Source organism: Phyllobates terribilis, unplaced genomic scaffold, assembly GCF_046119375.1.
Source record: "Phyllobates terribilis strain yellow unplaced genomic scaffold, ASM4611937v1 Scaffold_49__1_contigs__length_9717188, whole genome shotgun sequence".
Lineage (NCBI taxonomy): Eukaryota > Metazoa > Chordata > Amphibia > Anura > Dendrobatidae > Phyllobates > Phyllobates terribilis.
In genome coordinates this window covers 8,191,032-8,208,397 of record NW_027362809.1, presented here as the reverse complement: position 1 = coordinate 8,208,397, position 17,366 = coordinate 8,191,032, and the positions used below count along the sequence as shown (strand labels likewise).

Below are 17,366 nucleotides of genomic sequence, written 5' to 3'. Positions count from 1 at the left end.
AATTCATAGTTTTGATGCCTTCAGTGTGAATGTACAATTTTCATAGTCATGAAAATGTAGAAAAATCTTTAAATGAGAAGGTGTGTCCAAACTTTTCATCTGTACTGTATTAGAGCAATTATATGCGTTTTCCATTGAAATCACCAGGACCCAACTCCTCTGCTTTCCTCACAATGGCCTCTTTTACATTGAAAAAAATGTATACGACAGATAATGTCCCTTGGACGCTCAGGATCTGGGCCATGATTGCCTATTGCCCAGTGCGCCTTATAAATCTCCACCTCCTTATCAATAGGATCACCAAGGATATTATTGAATAATGATCGTAGTGTTGGCATAATCACTTGTGCATTGATGCTTTCAGGTATACCCCTTATCCAGATATTATTGCCATTTTCTTGATCATCAACCATATTAAACAGATGGTTTATTTACTGGCTGTGAAGATCCAGTGTTAGTTTCTGAGCATTATGATGGCCTCTAACTTGGACGACATTATCCTCTAATCTCTGTAACTTGTCAGTAAGCTGTGACAGGATAGAAGTGAGGGGACGTATTTCAGTATTGTATGTGGTCTCCAGCCTCTGAATATATTGCTCCATATCTTCTTTAGTAGGGATAGACGCAATCTGATATACAAATGCAAATGATATAAAAATGCAAAGTACTACGTCTTGGCAATAAAAATGAAAAAAGCATATACAGAATGGGAGGTATAGAGCTAAGCAACAGTACATGTGAAAAAGACTTAGGTATACTAATAGATCATAGACTGAACAGGAGTCAACAGTGTGATGCAGCAGCAAAAAAGGCAAATACAATTCTGGGATGTATTAACAGAAGCATACAGTCTAGATCACGTGAAGTCATTATCGCACTTTACTCCTCTTTGGTCAGACCTCATCTGGAATACTGTGTTCAGTTTTGGGTACCATATTTTAAAAAAGACATAGACAAACTGGAGCAAGTTCAGAGAAGAGCGACCAGAATGGTGACCGGTCTGCAAACCATGTCCTATGAGGAATGGTTATAGGATTTGGGAATGTTTAGCTTGTAAAAAAGAAGACTGAGAGGAGACTTAATAGCTGTCTACAAATATCTCAAGGGCTGTCACATTTTAGAAGGATCATCTTTATTCTCATTTGCACAAGGAAAGACTAGAAGCAATGGGATGAAACTGAATGGGAGGAGACACAGATTAGATATTAGAAAAAACTTTTTGACAGTTAGGGTGATCAATGAGTGGAACAGGCTGCCACAAGAAGTGGTGAGTTCTCCTTCAATGGACGTCTTCAAACATAGGCTGAACAGACATCTGTCTGAGATGATTTAGAGTATCCGGCTTTGAGCAGGGGGTTGGACCAGATGACCCAGGAGGTCCCTTCCAATTCTATGAAATAAGTTATGTTGTTCCCCATATCAGAATAACCTGTGGCTGGGGGGTAAATGTCCCTGTGAAGCAAGCACTGCTCAATCTGTGGGCTTCGGTGAGAGTAGAGGGAGATTTATGGAGCTGTTTTCTTGTGAGGCCTACATTAAGAGAGAAGTTGGCGCAGGACTTACAGGCTGGAGCTGTCTGACATCATGATGGTTAAGACTGCTTCTTTTTCCACGCTGAGGTGAACGCTGAGGTGAGGCAGTAATAGCTCCGGAGCAGGAAGATAAGACCTTCCATAAGAAACGCTGCATACCAGACATGCTGACAGAGGTGGAGGACCTCAGATTAACCTCTGATCTCGTCTTTCTTTCCCATATCGAAAGTCATGTTTGAGGGTGTAAATTGCTTATAATTCCCCCAAGAACACGGTCTGAAGAGAGTGCGTTCAGTGTGTGCATTCTCTTGGTGCTATGTCCAGGCCATGTCCTTCCTGTTGATGTACAATACATCTGAAGGTGGCGTTGATTGGCAGCAGGATTGTGTGATGTAACAGCCTTACGGAAACGCAAGTTGTGACACCAATGGAATGGCGCCAGAACAGTAAGTGCGTATGAGTGTTTTTATTTTAACAAGGCCAAACATGAGGAATTAGAAGGAGTTGTCCTAGTAGTGGACAACCCCTTTATGAAGATACAATTTTCGGCTAAAAATGTAAAAGGCTTCTCCCCTGTGTGATTTCTATGAAGTTTGTTAAGAGTTGATTTCCGTGTAAAACATTTCCCACATTAAGAACATGAAAATGGCTTCTCGTCTGTGTGAGTTCTCTGGTGCTTAACCAAATCTGATTTATCTTTAAAGCATTTCCCACATTCTGAACAGGAAAAAGGCTTCTCCCCTGTGTGAATTCTCTTGTGCTTAACCAAATCTGATTTCCAGCTAAAATATTTCCCACATTCTGAACAGAAAAAAGGCTTCTCCCCTGTGTGAGTTCTCCGGTGATTAACCAAATCTGATTTCTGGATAAAACATTTCCCACATTCTGAACAGGAAAAAGGCTTCTCCCCTGTGTGAGTTCTGTTGTGCTTAACCAAAACTGATTTCCGGCTAAAACATTTTCCACATTCTGAACAGGAAAAAGGCTTTTCCCCTGTGTGAGTTCTGTTGTGCTTAACCAAATATGTTTTCCGGCTAAAACATTTTCCACATTCTAAACAGGAAAAAGGCTTCTCCCATGTGTGAATTCTCTGGTGTATAACCAAATATGTTTTCCGGCTAAAACATTTTCCACATTCTGAACAGGAAAAGGGCTTCTCCCCTGTGTGAGTTCTCTTGTGCTTAACCAAACCTGATTTCTGGCTAAAACATTTTCCACATTCCGAACAGGAAAAAGGCTTCTCCCCTGTGTGAGTCCTCTGGTGATTAACCAAATCTGATTTCTGGCTAAAACATTTCCCACATTCTGAACAGCAAAAAGGCTTCTCCCCTGTGTGAGTTCTCTGATATTTGATTAAACTTGATTTGTCTGTAAAACATTTTCCACTTTCTGAACAAGAAAATGGCTTCTCCTCTGTGTGACTTCTCTGGTGATTAACCAGATTTGATTTCTGGTTAAAAAATTTCCCACACTTGAAACAAAAAAATATATTCTCTGCTGTGTGAATGCTTTGATGTTTAAGAAAAGAAGTTTCAAGGGAAAAACTATTTCCATATTCTGAACATGAAAATGGCTTCTTTGTTTTAGGAGCAGTTTGTTTTTTAATGCTTATTTTGTGACTTTGATTTTCCTTATTAGTCGGTAATGAATCAGAAGACAGGACCTGTTTCAAATGATCAGATGACAGATCTTTGCTGTGAAGGGATGATGGTAAATCTGGAGTAATGACATTCACTTCAATTGTATCTTGTGTGATCTCAAGATCATCTGTTTTAAAAACTGAAGATGTCAGCTGTCCCTCTGATCTCCTGGTACAGTCATCTGCCAAGAATAAAACCAATTATTATTTATGAATAACATATCCTTAAAATTTATATTGTTGAATATTTCTAATTAAACTCTACGTAAAAATGTACTTTATGTAAAAGTATCATTATCTACCAAGAAAACATATCACAGAAAAAATCAGCCTTACCAACACCAAATCAGATAACAAATGCATTAGCATTTTAGTGTTGGTTGGGTGTACTGGGGTGTCTGTCCATGTGGGGTGCACTTATATAGCGCTGGGCAGCCTTCCTGATGTAATAGTATGGGCATCATCACTATCCTAAGCCAGACACTGCATCACACCTACCTGTGTGACTGGCGTCCTATGCAAGCTTCTTCTGTGTGCATCTTTAATACTAGGCAACCAACCCCTCCATGAATTTGTAGGTTTGTGAGTGGTTGCTCCACCAGTATTTTGCACCTGCGTTGCCCCCCGTCCCCTTTATCATGGGGGTCTGCTGCATCCTGCTAGTGCATTTGTTATATGATTTGGTGTTGGTAAGACTATCTTTTTCTGTGATTTTTTTTAATTTTGCCCTATGTTAGCCGTCATTATTCATCAAGACAATAACAGTTCACAGTCTAATAGAAAACCTCATAGGATGAACCAGTGGATCGTAGTGTTCAACTGTTTGTTAATTCTGCCTCCAAAATATGGAATAAAAAGTCACCAAACAATGTTATGTAGGTGAAATAATACCAATAAAAACTTCTACTCATCTCACAAAAAACAAGTCCCCACTCAGGTCCATCATCTGTCAATGGAAAACCAGAGGTTTCCACATTATTAGTGGCTCAAAGGCTTTTGAAAAGCAACATGGCTTCCATAACCCAATCCAGCAATATCCACTCTCCCAAAGTCAGATCTCCCCCTCACTTCTGAGCCTTGCAGTGCGCTCAAACCACATTTAGCCTCCATGTATTCGGCATTACTATAGTGAGAAGAACCCAATTAATTTACGGTGTGTGTCTCCTGGAGCACAATCTGGGCACTATGTGTTGGGTAATGAAATTATATATTTGTAATTTTCACTCTCCAACATCCACTGCGTGCTAATTTCCGGAAAGTGCCTGTGGAGTCAAAATAGTCACTACTCCTATAGATTATTTCACTGAGGGTTATAATTTCCAAAATGGTGTCACTTTATGGGGATTTCTACTGCTCTGGTTTTCTGCAATTTGGTCACATTAGGGCTTCTGCAAATGGTGGGTCCCATCTCCTCTGGGATCTGCTCCTGCGACATCTGCTTCTCTCACCAGTAGCCGCCTTATTCATCCTGCAGGTGGCGCTGGTGATGGAGGAGACGTCAGAACCAGAAGCTCTGGGCGGCGCAGGCTCTGTCCAGCCACTAAGACTAGGGTTGCTGGGACCAGTAGTACCATCCAGTCTGGCAGTATGGGTGTGTGTGCTGTCCAGCTGGAGTAATCTGCTCCTTGTTTCAGCCAACTGGAAAGCAAGGCACCCTACTAAAGCTGGAAGCATATTGCAGGAAGCTGCCAGATCCAGCCTTGTTCTCCTCTGGTTCAGTCCTCTGTGCTCCGCTCCCGGCTTGTGTATTTGTTTCCTGTTGTGACCTCGGCCCGTTTACTGACTACTCTTGTGTGATTTTATATTTTCTCTGACCTCCTGGTTCTGACCCGGCTACCTGACTATTCTTCTTGCCAGCTCACACCACAGAACATTAGGTAACACTGTGGCCCAAGCCTAGGGGGTCTCTGTCTAAGTCCAAATCCATGTAGAGGGGTTAAAGGATGATGAGCAAGGCAAACCCTGGGATCTGGAAAATGGAGTAGATAGTGCCAAGCCTGTTTGTGGTAGCCATCTTTTGAGCTGCCAGGTGACAACGAATAGTGTCCCCAATACATTGTGTCTGCACACTATCCCAGCAAAATCTGCATTCAAATAGCTAAATGGCGCTCCTGCCCTTCTTAACCTGCCATGTGCCCAGACAGTAGTGTATAACCGTATATAGGGTATTGTCAGATTCAAGAGAAGATGGAATATAATTTGTAAGGTCCATTTGTTTCCTATTATCCTTTGTGAAGAATTCCAAAGTTATCACCACATAAAGTGACACACGTCAGATTTGAAAAATGGGCTCAGATAGGAACACAAAACAGGCTGCAGGAAGGGGTTAAATCAGAGTATTTTGGGCACTAACTACCATAGTCAAAACTGTGAGTACAGACCATAACACATCTACTGAAATGATCAAACTCAACAGTCTTCATCAGTAAGTAGTGAGTAACTAGTGGTGAAACCTCTCTGGGGTAATTACAGTATGGGGCTCGGTGGCTCTTGGCAATCTAAACTATCGTAAGGGACAATATTTTCTATCAGATGAATTTCAAGAAGAAATATTAGACGTTCAAAGGGAACTTTTTATAATACTGCAGAGATGAGGCATCTTAAATTTAGCTTAGAGATATATCATGGCACAGGTATAATGTTTTTTTTTGCTTAGTTTATCACAATCCTGTTTGAAGTTAGTTGGTTTTAAAAGAAATTGGTAAGTCGGGATAAAGGGAAACTCTGTTGTTATTGTACAGAAATTCACACTTGGCCTCACTGCACATTTAATGTTGTCGATCATAAAAGTGAAGTTTGGCCAGAAAGACTGGACCTGGTCTTGTAGGGACCATATGAGCACATTCAGCAGCACAGAAGGGAGAGAAGGTAGATTCATCCAATAAGATATCAGGGTTCTAGGAAGCCAACAGCATCATTACCCTCCGCTTTCTCTTACAGTCCCATCATAATATTTTTTTCAAGTGATTTTCTGGCTTTGTGGTTTACAGATCTGGGCAGGTAGCGTCTCCTAATCACAGGGGGTAGGTGGATCCTCCTGGTTGTAAGTTCTATGGAAAAGGGTTTCAATGCCCAAAATCATTTGAACAGTTTTGGGTGGAAGAGAATGTTGTGGTCTAGAGGCAAAATGGCGATCACACGATTGTGATAAGGACGGACTACACCACCGATAAAGCAGCCACAGCCGGTGACAGAGAAGAATCTGTGACTTCTGTGCATTTAGTGGTTACTACTCACCTGGGTAGTCATATGTAGGAATCTCCTCTTTACACCGCTCATAACCCCTTACATATGCCTCTATAGTATTAATATGGGTGAGATCTTCACCCTGAAACAAATATTGTAAAAGTCACAAACAGATGAGAAGTCACATCTATGATCAGCTCTAATCCTGCCATCTCCACTGTTCTCATTACACAAGTATAAAACATATAAAACTGGTGGATAAAACAAGACTGAACACAAGACCTTCACAGCCGTCTACACATCATAGGGGAGATCTCATGACACCTTCTCTCCATCTACCTGATGATCCTGAGGAACATTGGGATCTTCTTGTTTACAGTCATGTGGAAGAAGAGGACGGGGACATCTCTCTGGTGTTGTCCTGTTACTGGATAGATCTGGAAGAAACACATACAGGGACTGAATTTATTCTTTACATACAGATAATTATGGGCCGTGTGTATTTAGTCCTGTCTATTACCTGGTGATGTGAGGGGATGGGGAACCTCCATCATGACGTCTTTGTACAAATCTTTGTGTCCTTCTAAATACTCCCACTCCTCCATGGAGAAATAGACAGCGACATCCTGACATCTTATAGGAACCTGACACACACAATGATACCGTCATCCCCCCGATCCTTTCATAGCGTTACAGTATAATGTCCCAGCAGTGTCACCTCTCCAGTCAGCAGCTCAATCATCTTGTAGGTGAGTTCTAGGATCTTCTGGTCATTGATGTCCTCATGTATGAAGGGGTGAGATGGAGGTCCTGTGATTGAGCTCAGGGGTCTTTCCCATCCCTCAGACACATGGACCTGACAGCGCTCACTAGAGGTCTTCTTCACTACTATGTAATCCTGGTTATGGAAAGACATATAAATAAATCTCACTACAGACATTTCCAGAGTCCTCACCTCTCCAGTTCTGTTCATCTGTTATTCCCATAGATAAGAATGACGTAATGTGACGTTATTGGAATCTCTCACCTCTCCAGTAAGACGGAAGAGGATCTCTAGGGTGAGGTGTAATATCCTCTCTGCCATCTTGTCTCTATCCATATCTGTCTTTGATGGGTCCATAAGGAAAATTCTCTTAAATAGAAGATCTTCACTGAGAGGATCTGATATTGTGTAATAATACAATTACTGGAGATAATAAGGGGAAACATATGAGGAGATATATTATTTTACAGTATTTAGTTTCCTGCTTTACATCTAGTAATAAAACCTATATATTTTAGGCCACATACAACAAGCAGTTTCTTCCTTGGAGTCTGTAGCTGAACACGTTTCTCATAGACTCATCTTCCATAAAGCTAATTCTCGTCTCATTTACCGACACTGCAATCGGCATTAGCAATACTGCAGGAGATATTCATTACACGTGACATGAGAAATAACTACTTCATGAGGAGGACGACGACATCTTCAACTACGATTCTACAAACATATTTAGCCAGAGTTCTTCACTGACTACATCTCCTCCGGCCGTCTATATGAATGTTTCCCGTCTTCCCCGTATTGTAATCTTCTATCACGTTAGATCTCATGTCTGATTCACACACAGAAGTTTGAGGCTTTGATACATGGTAAAGTTTTTAATATTAAACAGAGTAGGACTATCCTGAATGGGTTCATTTTACCATGGTGGGATAGCTTTCATGCTATTTTTGATCAAAAACAGAGTTACTAAGAACCCTATTTTATTTAAATGCACTTTTGGTTTTTATTTATTTATTTACAGCAGGGTTTATGATCATTTTTCTTCTTATAGTTTTTTTCTGATTGATGGCCATAGTACACATGCATTTATGTGCTGCATGGATACCAACTTAAACCAAGCTCAAATTCTGTGTTTTTTCACAGGCACCATAGTGGCCCTGTGGGCTGCTGCTATGGATGATACACCCCTAACTATCCAACTATCATATGGTAAAAATCTCATAGGTCCTGTATTTATTAGTATCTGCACGAAGAATGAGGCTAAGTGAGTATTTATTAAAGGGAATCCACTCCCCACGAACAGCAAGCATCAGAATCTTCACTGAATAAAAAGCCATTTCTCAGCAAACAGTCCTCTAATATGAGGCATACAGGTATGTATAGACTCACATTTCTATCACCTGTATGCCAATATTAGAGGTCAGATAAGTCCCAGGGGGTGACAGATTCCCTTTCATCAGCCGTGGGGTAATCATAAAACCAGATATGTATCAAGGTATTCTAAGGTGGTTAATGGTTGCAATAGTCAATGGGAGGCATGTGTCACAGAGATGGCTGGTCTCTGTGATGTAACCCGGAGTGTTTCTCTAGGGCAGATAAGCACTAAGAGGATCGGTTGGTGCACCTGGGAGCCGGGTTACGGGTAGCTAGGAGAGAATGGGTGGGTCCAGCTACCCACATACCTCATCTCTGGGTGTGGTTAACAGCCTATAAAATGGAGGCTGTTGTTTGGCACATGGTCTGTGTGTTTGGAGGGAGAAGGCCTCTTGTGTATGTTTGTCTTCAGACCAAGCCAGGACACTGGACGTTACCCCAGCTTGTGTGCCACACAGGCCTGGCTGAGCAGAGACCTGCTAAGGACAATTACTTTGTTTGCCTGATCTAAAGGCTATTTTCTTTTCTGTTTGGCTTCTGGGTTTATGAAGAAATAAACCCACATGAACTTTTAAAGGAACATGCCTCCTGTTTTCCTCCGGTCACACCCAAGTGAGTAAAACCTCCACAATTAGTGTTAGACTTGCGGGCAGCGTTCCCAGCAGAGACGTATGAGTGCTACAGGATGGACTGCATGCCCTGGGTGAAGTCTGTCGCAAGCCAGCAAGCATCGCCAGACGAAATGGAGGACCTTCTTAAACACCTGGTCCAGTCGCAGCAGCATCAACAGGAGACCAACAGGCTGTAGTTACAGCAGATCCAGCAGCACTAGCAGAAACAACATCAGCAGAAGCAGTTTCTGGCAACCGCCACCCAGGACAGGATGAGAGCTCCAACCCCAGGTCCGACTGATGACTCCCATGTCCGGAAGGCAGCATGACGAGCTTTGCAGAAAATGACCCTGGGGGATGAGACTTTCCTGATGGTGTTTCAAAGGGTCACCGAGAGGGAGAAATTTCCACAAGAGCAGTGGGCAGAGGTACTGTCGCCATACTTGACTTGGAGAGCCCCAGAAGTACGCGTAGTAGGCGTACTATGATTTAGCTTTGCAGGACGTCCTATTTAGCTTTGCATAGTACGCCCTATTTAGCTTTGCATAGTACGCCCAAAAGGCATACTATGATTTAGCTTTGCAGGATGCGAAAGAGTATGGCAAGCTAAAAACTGAGATTCTCGCACGCTTGGGGTTGACAATGACTATCAGGGCACAGCGGGTTCGTATCACTGGAACAAACCACCTCCGTCCCAAAGGTTTGACCTGCTGCACCTGGTCCAGAAGTGGCTGAGCCAGAGTCCTCAATGTCTGCGCAGATGGTAGAGTGGGTGGTGATGGACCGGTTTGTGCACTCCCTGCCGAGGCCCATACAGCCTTGGGTTGCCCAGGGTGATCCCCGGTATGCAGATGAACTGGTCGGACTGATCGAGAGATACCAGGGGGTTGAAGGTTCCTTGGGAAGGAAGCCCACTACATGCTGGAGTTCCCAACAGGGGGTGGAGGCCCAAAAGGTGGTGGGACTTCCAAGGTCCAAATGGACGAGGGAGGTGGTGCCCAAGGTCCATACAGGTGATGTTGTTTGCTGGCGGTGCCACGGCCCAGGCCATATAGCTGCCTGTTGTCCCCTGACCCTTGAGCCAATGGACTGCAGCATAGGACAACGTTGTTTATATTATGCTTATCCGGCCTGCAGTGTGAACTGTCCACCCAGCGAGGGGCCACAAGCATGTCACATGAAGGTGAACAGATGGGAAGTAAAGGCACTGCTAGACTCCGGGAGCCTGGTGACCCTTATGAGGGCCACCCTTCCTCTCCAAATTATCCCGGGGAAAAAAGTCGGCGTTCAGTGCATTCATGGTGATGCTAAAGACTACCCTACGGGCAAGAGTAGATATTGAAATGGCCCACGGTACAGAGTCCCACGAGGTCGGCGTCGTTCAGGACTTGTTGCACCCTATTATTATAGGCTGGGACTTTTGCTTGTTTTGGGATCTGTGGGGGAAGGGTTCTGGGTTCGCTGGCTCAGATAAGAAAAAAATTAACCCTAATGAGGTATCACCACACCCAGAGTCAGACAGGTTTCCCTTTTGTGTCCTTGTGGGGGATGAGGAGGTAGTGCCCCCTGAGTCTGCAATTCCAGAGTTAGGGGTGACCAGCGAGAATTTTGGGTCTGCCCAATATAGGGACCTAACTCTGAAGGGAGCCTTTAATAATGTCACTATTATAAATGGGGTTGCACAGGAGTCAGGGGCTGACACAAGGTTTCCCCATTTTATGATGAGTAAGGAGTTGTGGTACCAGGTCAAGAAAGTGAGGGAGGAGAGTGTGGAGCAGTTAGTGCCGGGCCCCTTTAGACGGAAGGTGTTGGACATGGCCCATTCACATGTCTTGGGGGGACATCTGGGAGTGGATAAAACGCAAGAACGGATCGTGCAAAGGTTCTATAGGTGAACATTGGACATAATTTCAAAAAACATCACAGTAAAAGATAATACCTTACCAACACCAGGTCAGATTGCCAATGCACTGCAGGATGCAGCAAGCCTGCATCATAAAGGCAGGGCCAGCACATGTGCAAAATACTGAAGCAGACAGCCACTCACTAACCTACCAAATTCATGGAGGGGGTGACTGTGTAGTATTATACATGCACACCGATGGAGTCAGCATAAGGGGGGCGCCAGTCACACAGATATGTGTGATGCATAGTGCAAAAAAATGTGCAAAAAAGATGAAAAATAGTGTATAAGATAAATACACAACATGATAAATACCCCACCAGGCCTCTTTAGTGTTGGCTGGATGAATTGGGGCATATGTCTTGTGTGCTTGCATGTATATAGTGCTTGGCAGCCCGTATGATCTAAGGCTATGTGCCCACGATGCAGAAATGCTCAGGATTTTTTCCTGAGCGTTTCTGCATCTCCCTGGCAGAAAAAATGCATGCGGATTGTACATGCGTTTTCCTGCCGGGGACATGTGGAAGTGAAGCGTTCTTCACTTGCGTTTCCGCATGCGGGTTGACAAGCGCTTTCCAAGCGATTTTAACATCACTTGGAAAGTGCTTGTCAACTTGGTCACACTATATAAATCCATGCAACCAGCATGGATTTATATAGTGTGACCTGAGAGAATGTAAAAAAATAAATCTATACATACCCTCCGATGGCCTGCGCTGTCTTGCTTCGCTCGGTTCCGGCTGCCGGCAGTGGTAGACTGAAGGACCTGCCGACGTCAGCGTCGCGTCACCCGTCACAGGACTCTGACGTCAGAGCAGGTCCTTCATTCCATCGCTAAGTGCCGGGAAGCAAGGAGGAGCGCACCGCGGGCCGCCAGAAGGTAAGTATATATTTATTTTTAATTTTATTCTTTTTTTACAGCTTTTTTAATGGTACCTGGGTGTGGAGGAGAGTCTCCTGTCCTCCACACCTGGGTACCATCTACACATTAGAACGCGCCAATTACGCAAGTACAGATGCAGTCTTTCTGAATTGGCGCGTTCTAATGCAAGTCAATGGCGGTGAAAACGCAGCGCTTCCGCAAAATAATTGGTAGTGCTGCGTTTTTTTCCGCAATGATAATCCGCACCGGAAATTTCCGCAGCACGTGCCCGTTTTTAATGCGTTTCCGCAGCAGCAAAAACGCTGCGGAAACGCATTAAAAACGCATTGTGGGCACACAGCCTAATAGTATGGGCGTCATCAATAGGCTGCAAGCCAGACAATGTGCATCACACATATCTGTGTGACTGGCGCCCTATGCAGACTACACAGCCACTCCCTCCATGAAATGGTAGGTTAGTGAGTGGCTGTCTGCATCAGTATTTTGCACATGTGCTGGCCCCGCCTTTATCATTGAGGCTTGCTGCATCCTGCAGTGCATTGGTAATCTGACCTGGTGTTGGTAAGGCATTATCTTTTAGGCTATGTGCCCACGATGCAGAAATGCTCTGGATTTTTTTCCTGAGCGTTTCTGCATCTCCCTGGCAGAAAAAACGCATGCGGATTGTACAGAAGTGAAGCGTTCTTCACATGCATTTCCGCATGCGGATTGTCAAGCGCTTTCCAAGCAATTTTAGCATCACTTGAAAAGTGCTTGACAACTTGGTCACACTATATAAATCCATGCAACCGGATGGCTTCTGATGGCCCCCGGTGTCTTTATCCGATGCGTCCTGGCTTGCCGGCAGCTCGCGGTAGACTAAAGGACCTGCCAACGTCAGCGGTTGCGTGACCCGTTACATGACTAATTGACGTCATGGCTAGTGTTGAGCGATACCTTCCGATATCGGGAAATATCGGATCGGACCGATACCCAAAAAGTATCGGATATCGCCGATTCCGATACCGGAAACCAATGCAAGTCAATGGGACAGAAATATCGGAATAAAAATAAACCCTTTCTTTCCTTGTAGGTTAATTCTACATGAAGGAAAACAACTAAGAATAATGTAGAATGTATTGGGGGAGGTGGGGGAGACAACAAAGGCATAGAGGTTTAGCCCAATCAAATGAAATAGCAGGAATTAATATTTTTTTTATGACGTTCTGAGTCACGGAAATATTGACTATGTTAAGTTTTTTTATATTTTGTCAGATATTTATGTTTCACTACTTCCATGCTCTTCACCTTCTTTTTTACTTCTCCCACACTTTCTCCTTCATCATCCTCAGCATCAGCATCTTTTTCATCAACTTCTTCTTCACCTTCTTCATCATCTTCTTCTTCATCTTCTTCGTATTATTCTTTTTTTTTACATTCTTCATATTCTACTTCTTCATCTTCTTCATATTCTTCTTCTTCATCATATTCTTATTTGTGACAGGCATTCCTGTAGTTGTTATCTATAAAAGTTTGAACATTACACCTTTCGTTCTGCCCGTCACAAAAGATTTACAACAGGATTTGTCCGCGTTCAGTTTGGCCTGCAGCAGCAGGTCTTTTCCAGGGGCACCACGAGGAGGAACGGACTCACCCCCATACACTGCTTAGTCATCTTCTGCTTATAATTTAGATATTATCTTTTGCTCAGATTTTTAGTCTTATGCTTAATGTTCTTCTGCTTTTTGTTCTTCAGCTTCTTGTACTTCTGCTTCTTGGTTTTCTGTCTCTTGTTCTTCTGTATCTTGGTGGTTGTCTTCTTCTTCTTTGTCCTCTTGGTCAACTTCTTCAGGGTCATCTTCTTGGTCTTCTTTGGGGAGGTCTTCAGGGTCGTCGTCTTCAGGGTCGTCGTCTTCGGGGTCCTAATCTTCGGGGTCCTAATCTTCGGGGTCCTCGTCTTCAGGGTCCTCGTCTTCAGGGTCCTCGTCTTCTTCGGGGTGGTCTTCAGGGTCCTCGTGTTCAGGGTCGTCGTCTTCGGGGTCCTCGTCTTCTTCGGGGTGGTCTTCAGGGTCCTCGTGTTCAGGGTCGTCATCTTCGGGGTCCTCGTCTTCTTCGGGGTGGTCTTCGGGGTCCTCGTCTTCGGGGTCCTCATCTTCTTCGGGGTGGCCTTCAGGGTCCTCGTCAGAGAGATCCAGAGTGATTACCAAGAACCATTTCAAAAAGCTTGAACTTGGAAATGTAGCAGAAGGTACAAGAAGGCTGAGGAACTGCCGAGAACCAGCTGACGGTACTGGAACCCGGATGGGTAGCAGAAGGTACAAGAGCAAATGGAATTACCGAGGACCAGCTGACGGTACTGGAACCCGGATGGGTAGCAGAAGGTACAAGAGCCAATGGAACTACCGAGGACCAGATGACGGTGCTGGAACTCGGTTACTAAGCAGGAGGTACCTGTGCCAGAAAGCACTACCAAGGACCAGCAGACATTGGTGGAACTTGGATACCGAGAAGGAGGCACCTAAGCCAAAGGCACTGCCGAGAACCAGCTGACGGTACTGGAACCCGGATGGGTAGCATAAGGTACCCATGTAAAAAAAAGTTGCAAGGCCGCGATCCGGCCGCAGTTACCGAAACCCACAGTCCTACAGGGGGTGCTTGTCTTATTGGCACTATGGAACCAGCCTTCATTGCCAGATCTCGCAGCCCACATAGGAGTCACCTAAACTACAGGCACCATAGAGTCGGCTAACCCGACCGCAACACGACAGGACAACGCATTGGAGGCAAAGTGACGTTGACACTACCTGGAAACAGCTGGCGTGCTGGAACCAGGCTGGGCAGGAGGGAGTACCCGTGTCAAAGACACTGCCGAGAACCAGCTGACGGTACTGGAACCCGGATGGGTAGCAGAAGGTACAAGAGCCAATGGAACTACTGAGGACCAGCTGACGGTACTGGAACTTGGTTACTAAGCAGGAGGTACCTGTGCCAGAAAGCACTACCAAGGACCAGCAGACGTTGGTGGAACTTGGATACCGAGAAGGAGGCACCTAAGCCAAAGGCACTGCTGAGGACCAGCTGACGGTACTGGAACCCGGATGGGTAGCAGAAGGTACCCATGTAAAAAAAAGTTGCAAGGCCGCGAGCCGGCCGCAGTTACCGAAACCCACAGTCCTACAGGGGATGCTTGTCTTATTGGCACTATGGAACCAGCCTTCATTGCCAGATCCCGCAGCCCACATAGGAGTCACCTAAACTGCAGGCACCATAGAGTCAGCTAACCTGACCGCAACATGACAGGACAATGCATTGGAGGCAAAGTGACGTTGACACTACCCGGAAACAGCTGACGTGCTGGAACCAGGCTGCGCAGGAGGGAGTACCCGTGCCAAAGACACTGCTGGGAAACAGCTGGCGGTGCTGGAACCCAGGGTAAATACTAAAAACAGAGTGGAGCCAGAGGCGTAATTGGATCAACTTTAAAATCTGTAGTAGTGTGAATGTGGACAGAGCAGGAGAATTTGCCGGACACACAGCTGGGGATCAGCTGACGTTACTGAACCCCAAAAACACTGGAGCAAGCGTTGACTGTGCAGACGGCACTTCTGAGCAGCAACTAGCGGTATTGGAGCCCAGGGTAAATATTATAAACAGAGGAGCCGGAGGTGTAATTGGAGCAAGTTTTAAATCAATAGTACAGTGGATGTGGACAAAGCAGGAGAATTTGCCGGACACACAGCTGGGGATCAGCTGACGTTACTGAACCCCAATAACACTGGAGCAAGCGTTGACTGTGCAGACGGCACTTCTGAGCAGCAACTAGCGGTATTGGAGCCCAGGGTAAATATTATAAACAGAGAAGCCGGAGGTGTAATTGGAGCAAGTTTTAAATCAATAGTACAGTGGATGTGGACAAAGCAGGAGAATTTGCCGGACACACAGCTGGGGATCAGCTGACGTTACTGAACCCCAATAACACTGGAGCAAGCGTTGACTGTGCAGACGGCACTTCTGAGCAGCAACTAGCGGTATTGGAGCCCAGGGTAAATACTAAAAACAGAGGAGTCAGAGGTGTAATTGGAGCAAGTTTTAAATCAGTAGTACAGTGGATGTGGACAAAGCAGGAGAATTTGCCGGACACACAGCTGGGGATCAGCTGACGTTACTGAACCCCAATAACACGGCAGCAAGTGTTGACTGTGCAGACAGCACTTCTGAGCGCCAACTGGCGGTGTTGGAGCTCAGGGATTACAGTTCAGGTGGTAGAAACATGAACACAACAGGAGACCTGGATACTGTTGCCAACCAATTATTTATTCTGGAAGAGGACTGGCAAATTCATGCGAGATCCAGGCCTTGTTCATTTTGAGAAAAGTAAGCCGGTCAACGTTATCGGAGGATAGTCGCATGCGACGGTCTGTTAGTACACCACCTGCGGCACTAAAGACGCGTTCCGATAATACACTAGCAGCAGGGCAAGCTAGCACCTCCAATGCATACTGGCTAAGCTCTGGCCATGAATCCAGCTTACAGACCCAAAACTTGAAGGGAGAAGAGCCGTCTGGGAGTACACTGAGAGGGCAAGACATGTAGTCTGTCACCATCTGACGGAAACGTTGCCTCCTGCTGAGTGGAGCCGTCTGTGATGGTGTAGACATTTGTGGCGGCGGGGACACAAAACTTTGCCACACTTCGGCCATACTGGTCTTGCCTTGTGCTGAGGCGCTGCTTCTGCTCCCTCTTTGTGCAGAGCTTCCTCCACTGCCTCGACGCACTGAGCTGCTTTGTAAAGCACTAGCAGCACTGCTCTCGGTTGGAATGGAGAACATGATGGAATGCACCAGTGCGTCTTGGTATTCCCGCATTTTACGCTCCCGGTTCAACGGTGTTATGAGGCTTTGTAAGTTGTCCCGGTAGCGAGGATCTAGGAGGGTGGACACCCAATAATCAGCCGTGTTGAGAATGTGGGCGATGCGGCGGTCGTTTCTCAGGCACTGCAGCATGAAATCAACCATGTGCTGCAGACTGCCAACTGGCCAAGAAACGCTGTCCCCTGCTTGAGGCGTGATCTCTGCCTGCTCTGCATCACCCCACCCTCGCTCTAGATACTGACTACTAGAGCATTGTGTACCTCCCTCCTCTGGACAGATGTCTTCCTCCTCCATTGACTCCTCCTCATCCTACTCACAAAGTGTCCCCTGCCTAGGCCTTTGTGAGGAACCACGTTGCGCACACTGTAGAGAAGCAGATGGCATTTGTGACTCATTTTCCACCTCTTCCAAAACCTCGTCCCTTAGTGCTTGCAGTGTTTTTTCAAGCAGGCAGATAAGGGGGATAGTCATGCTGACTAGTGCATCATCTGCACTCGCCATCCGCGTGGAATAATCGAAGGCACACAAAACGTGGCAAATGTCCTTCATAGAGGCCCACTCAGTGGTGGTGAAGTGTGAACGGCGCGCACTGCGACTTGTTTGCGCCTGCTGCAGCTGGTACTCC

The 17,366-nt window shown here is 45.4% G+C and overlaps 1 protein-coding gene across 1 annotated transcript; it reads right to left on the bottom strand.

The window, feature by feature from the left end:
• Positions 1 to 1,176: 1,176 nt before the first annotated feature.
• LOC141191646 (uncharacterized) lies at positions 1,177 to 13,524 on the bottom strand. The gene is made up of 7 exons (XM_073661584.1): positions 13,179 to 13,524; positions 7,385 to 7,543; positions 7,076 to 7,255; positions 6,878 to 7,001; positions 6,697 to 6,794; positions 6,409 to 6,499; positions 1,177 to 3,353 (listed from the first exon to the last, which is right to left on the bottom strand). Exons 2-7 carry the CDS (start codon positions 7,475 to 7,477, stop codon positions 2,164 to 2,166), a joined length of 1,776 nt encoding a protein of 591 aa, XP_073517685.1. The 5' UTR covers positions 7,478 to 7,543; positions 13,179 to 13,524; the 3' UTR covers positions 1,177 to 2,163.
• Positions 13,525 to 17,366: the final 3,842 nt, after the last annotated feature.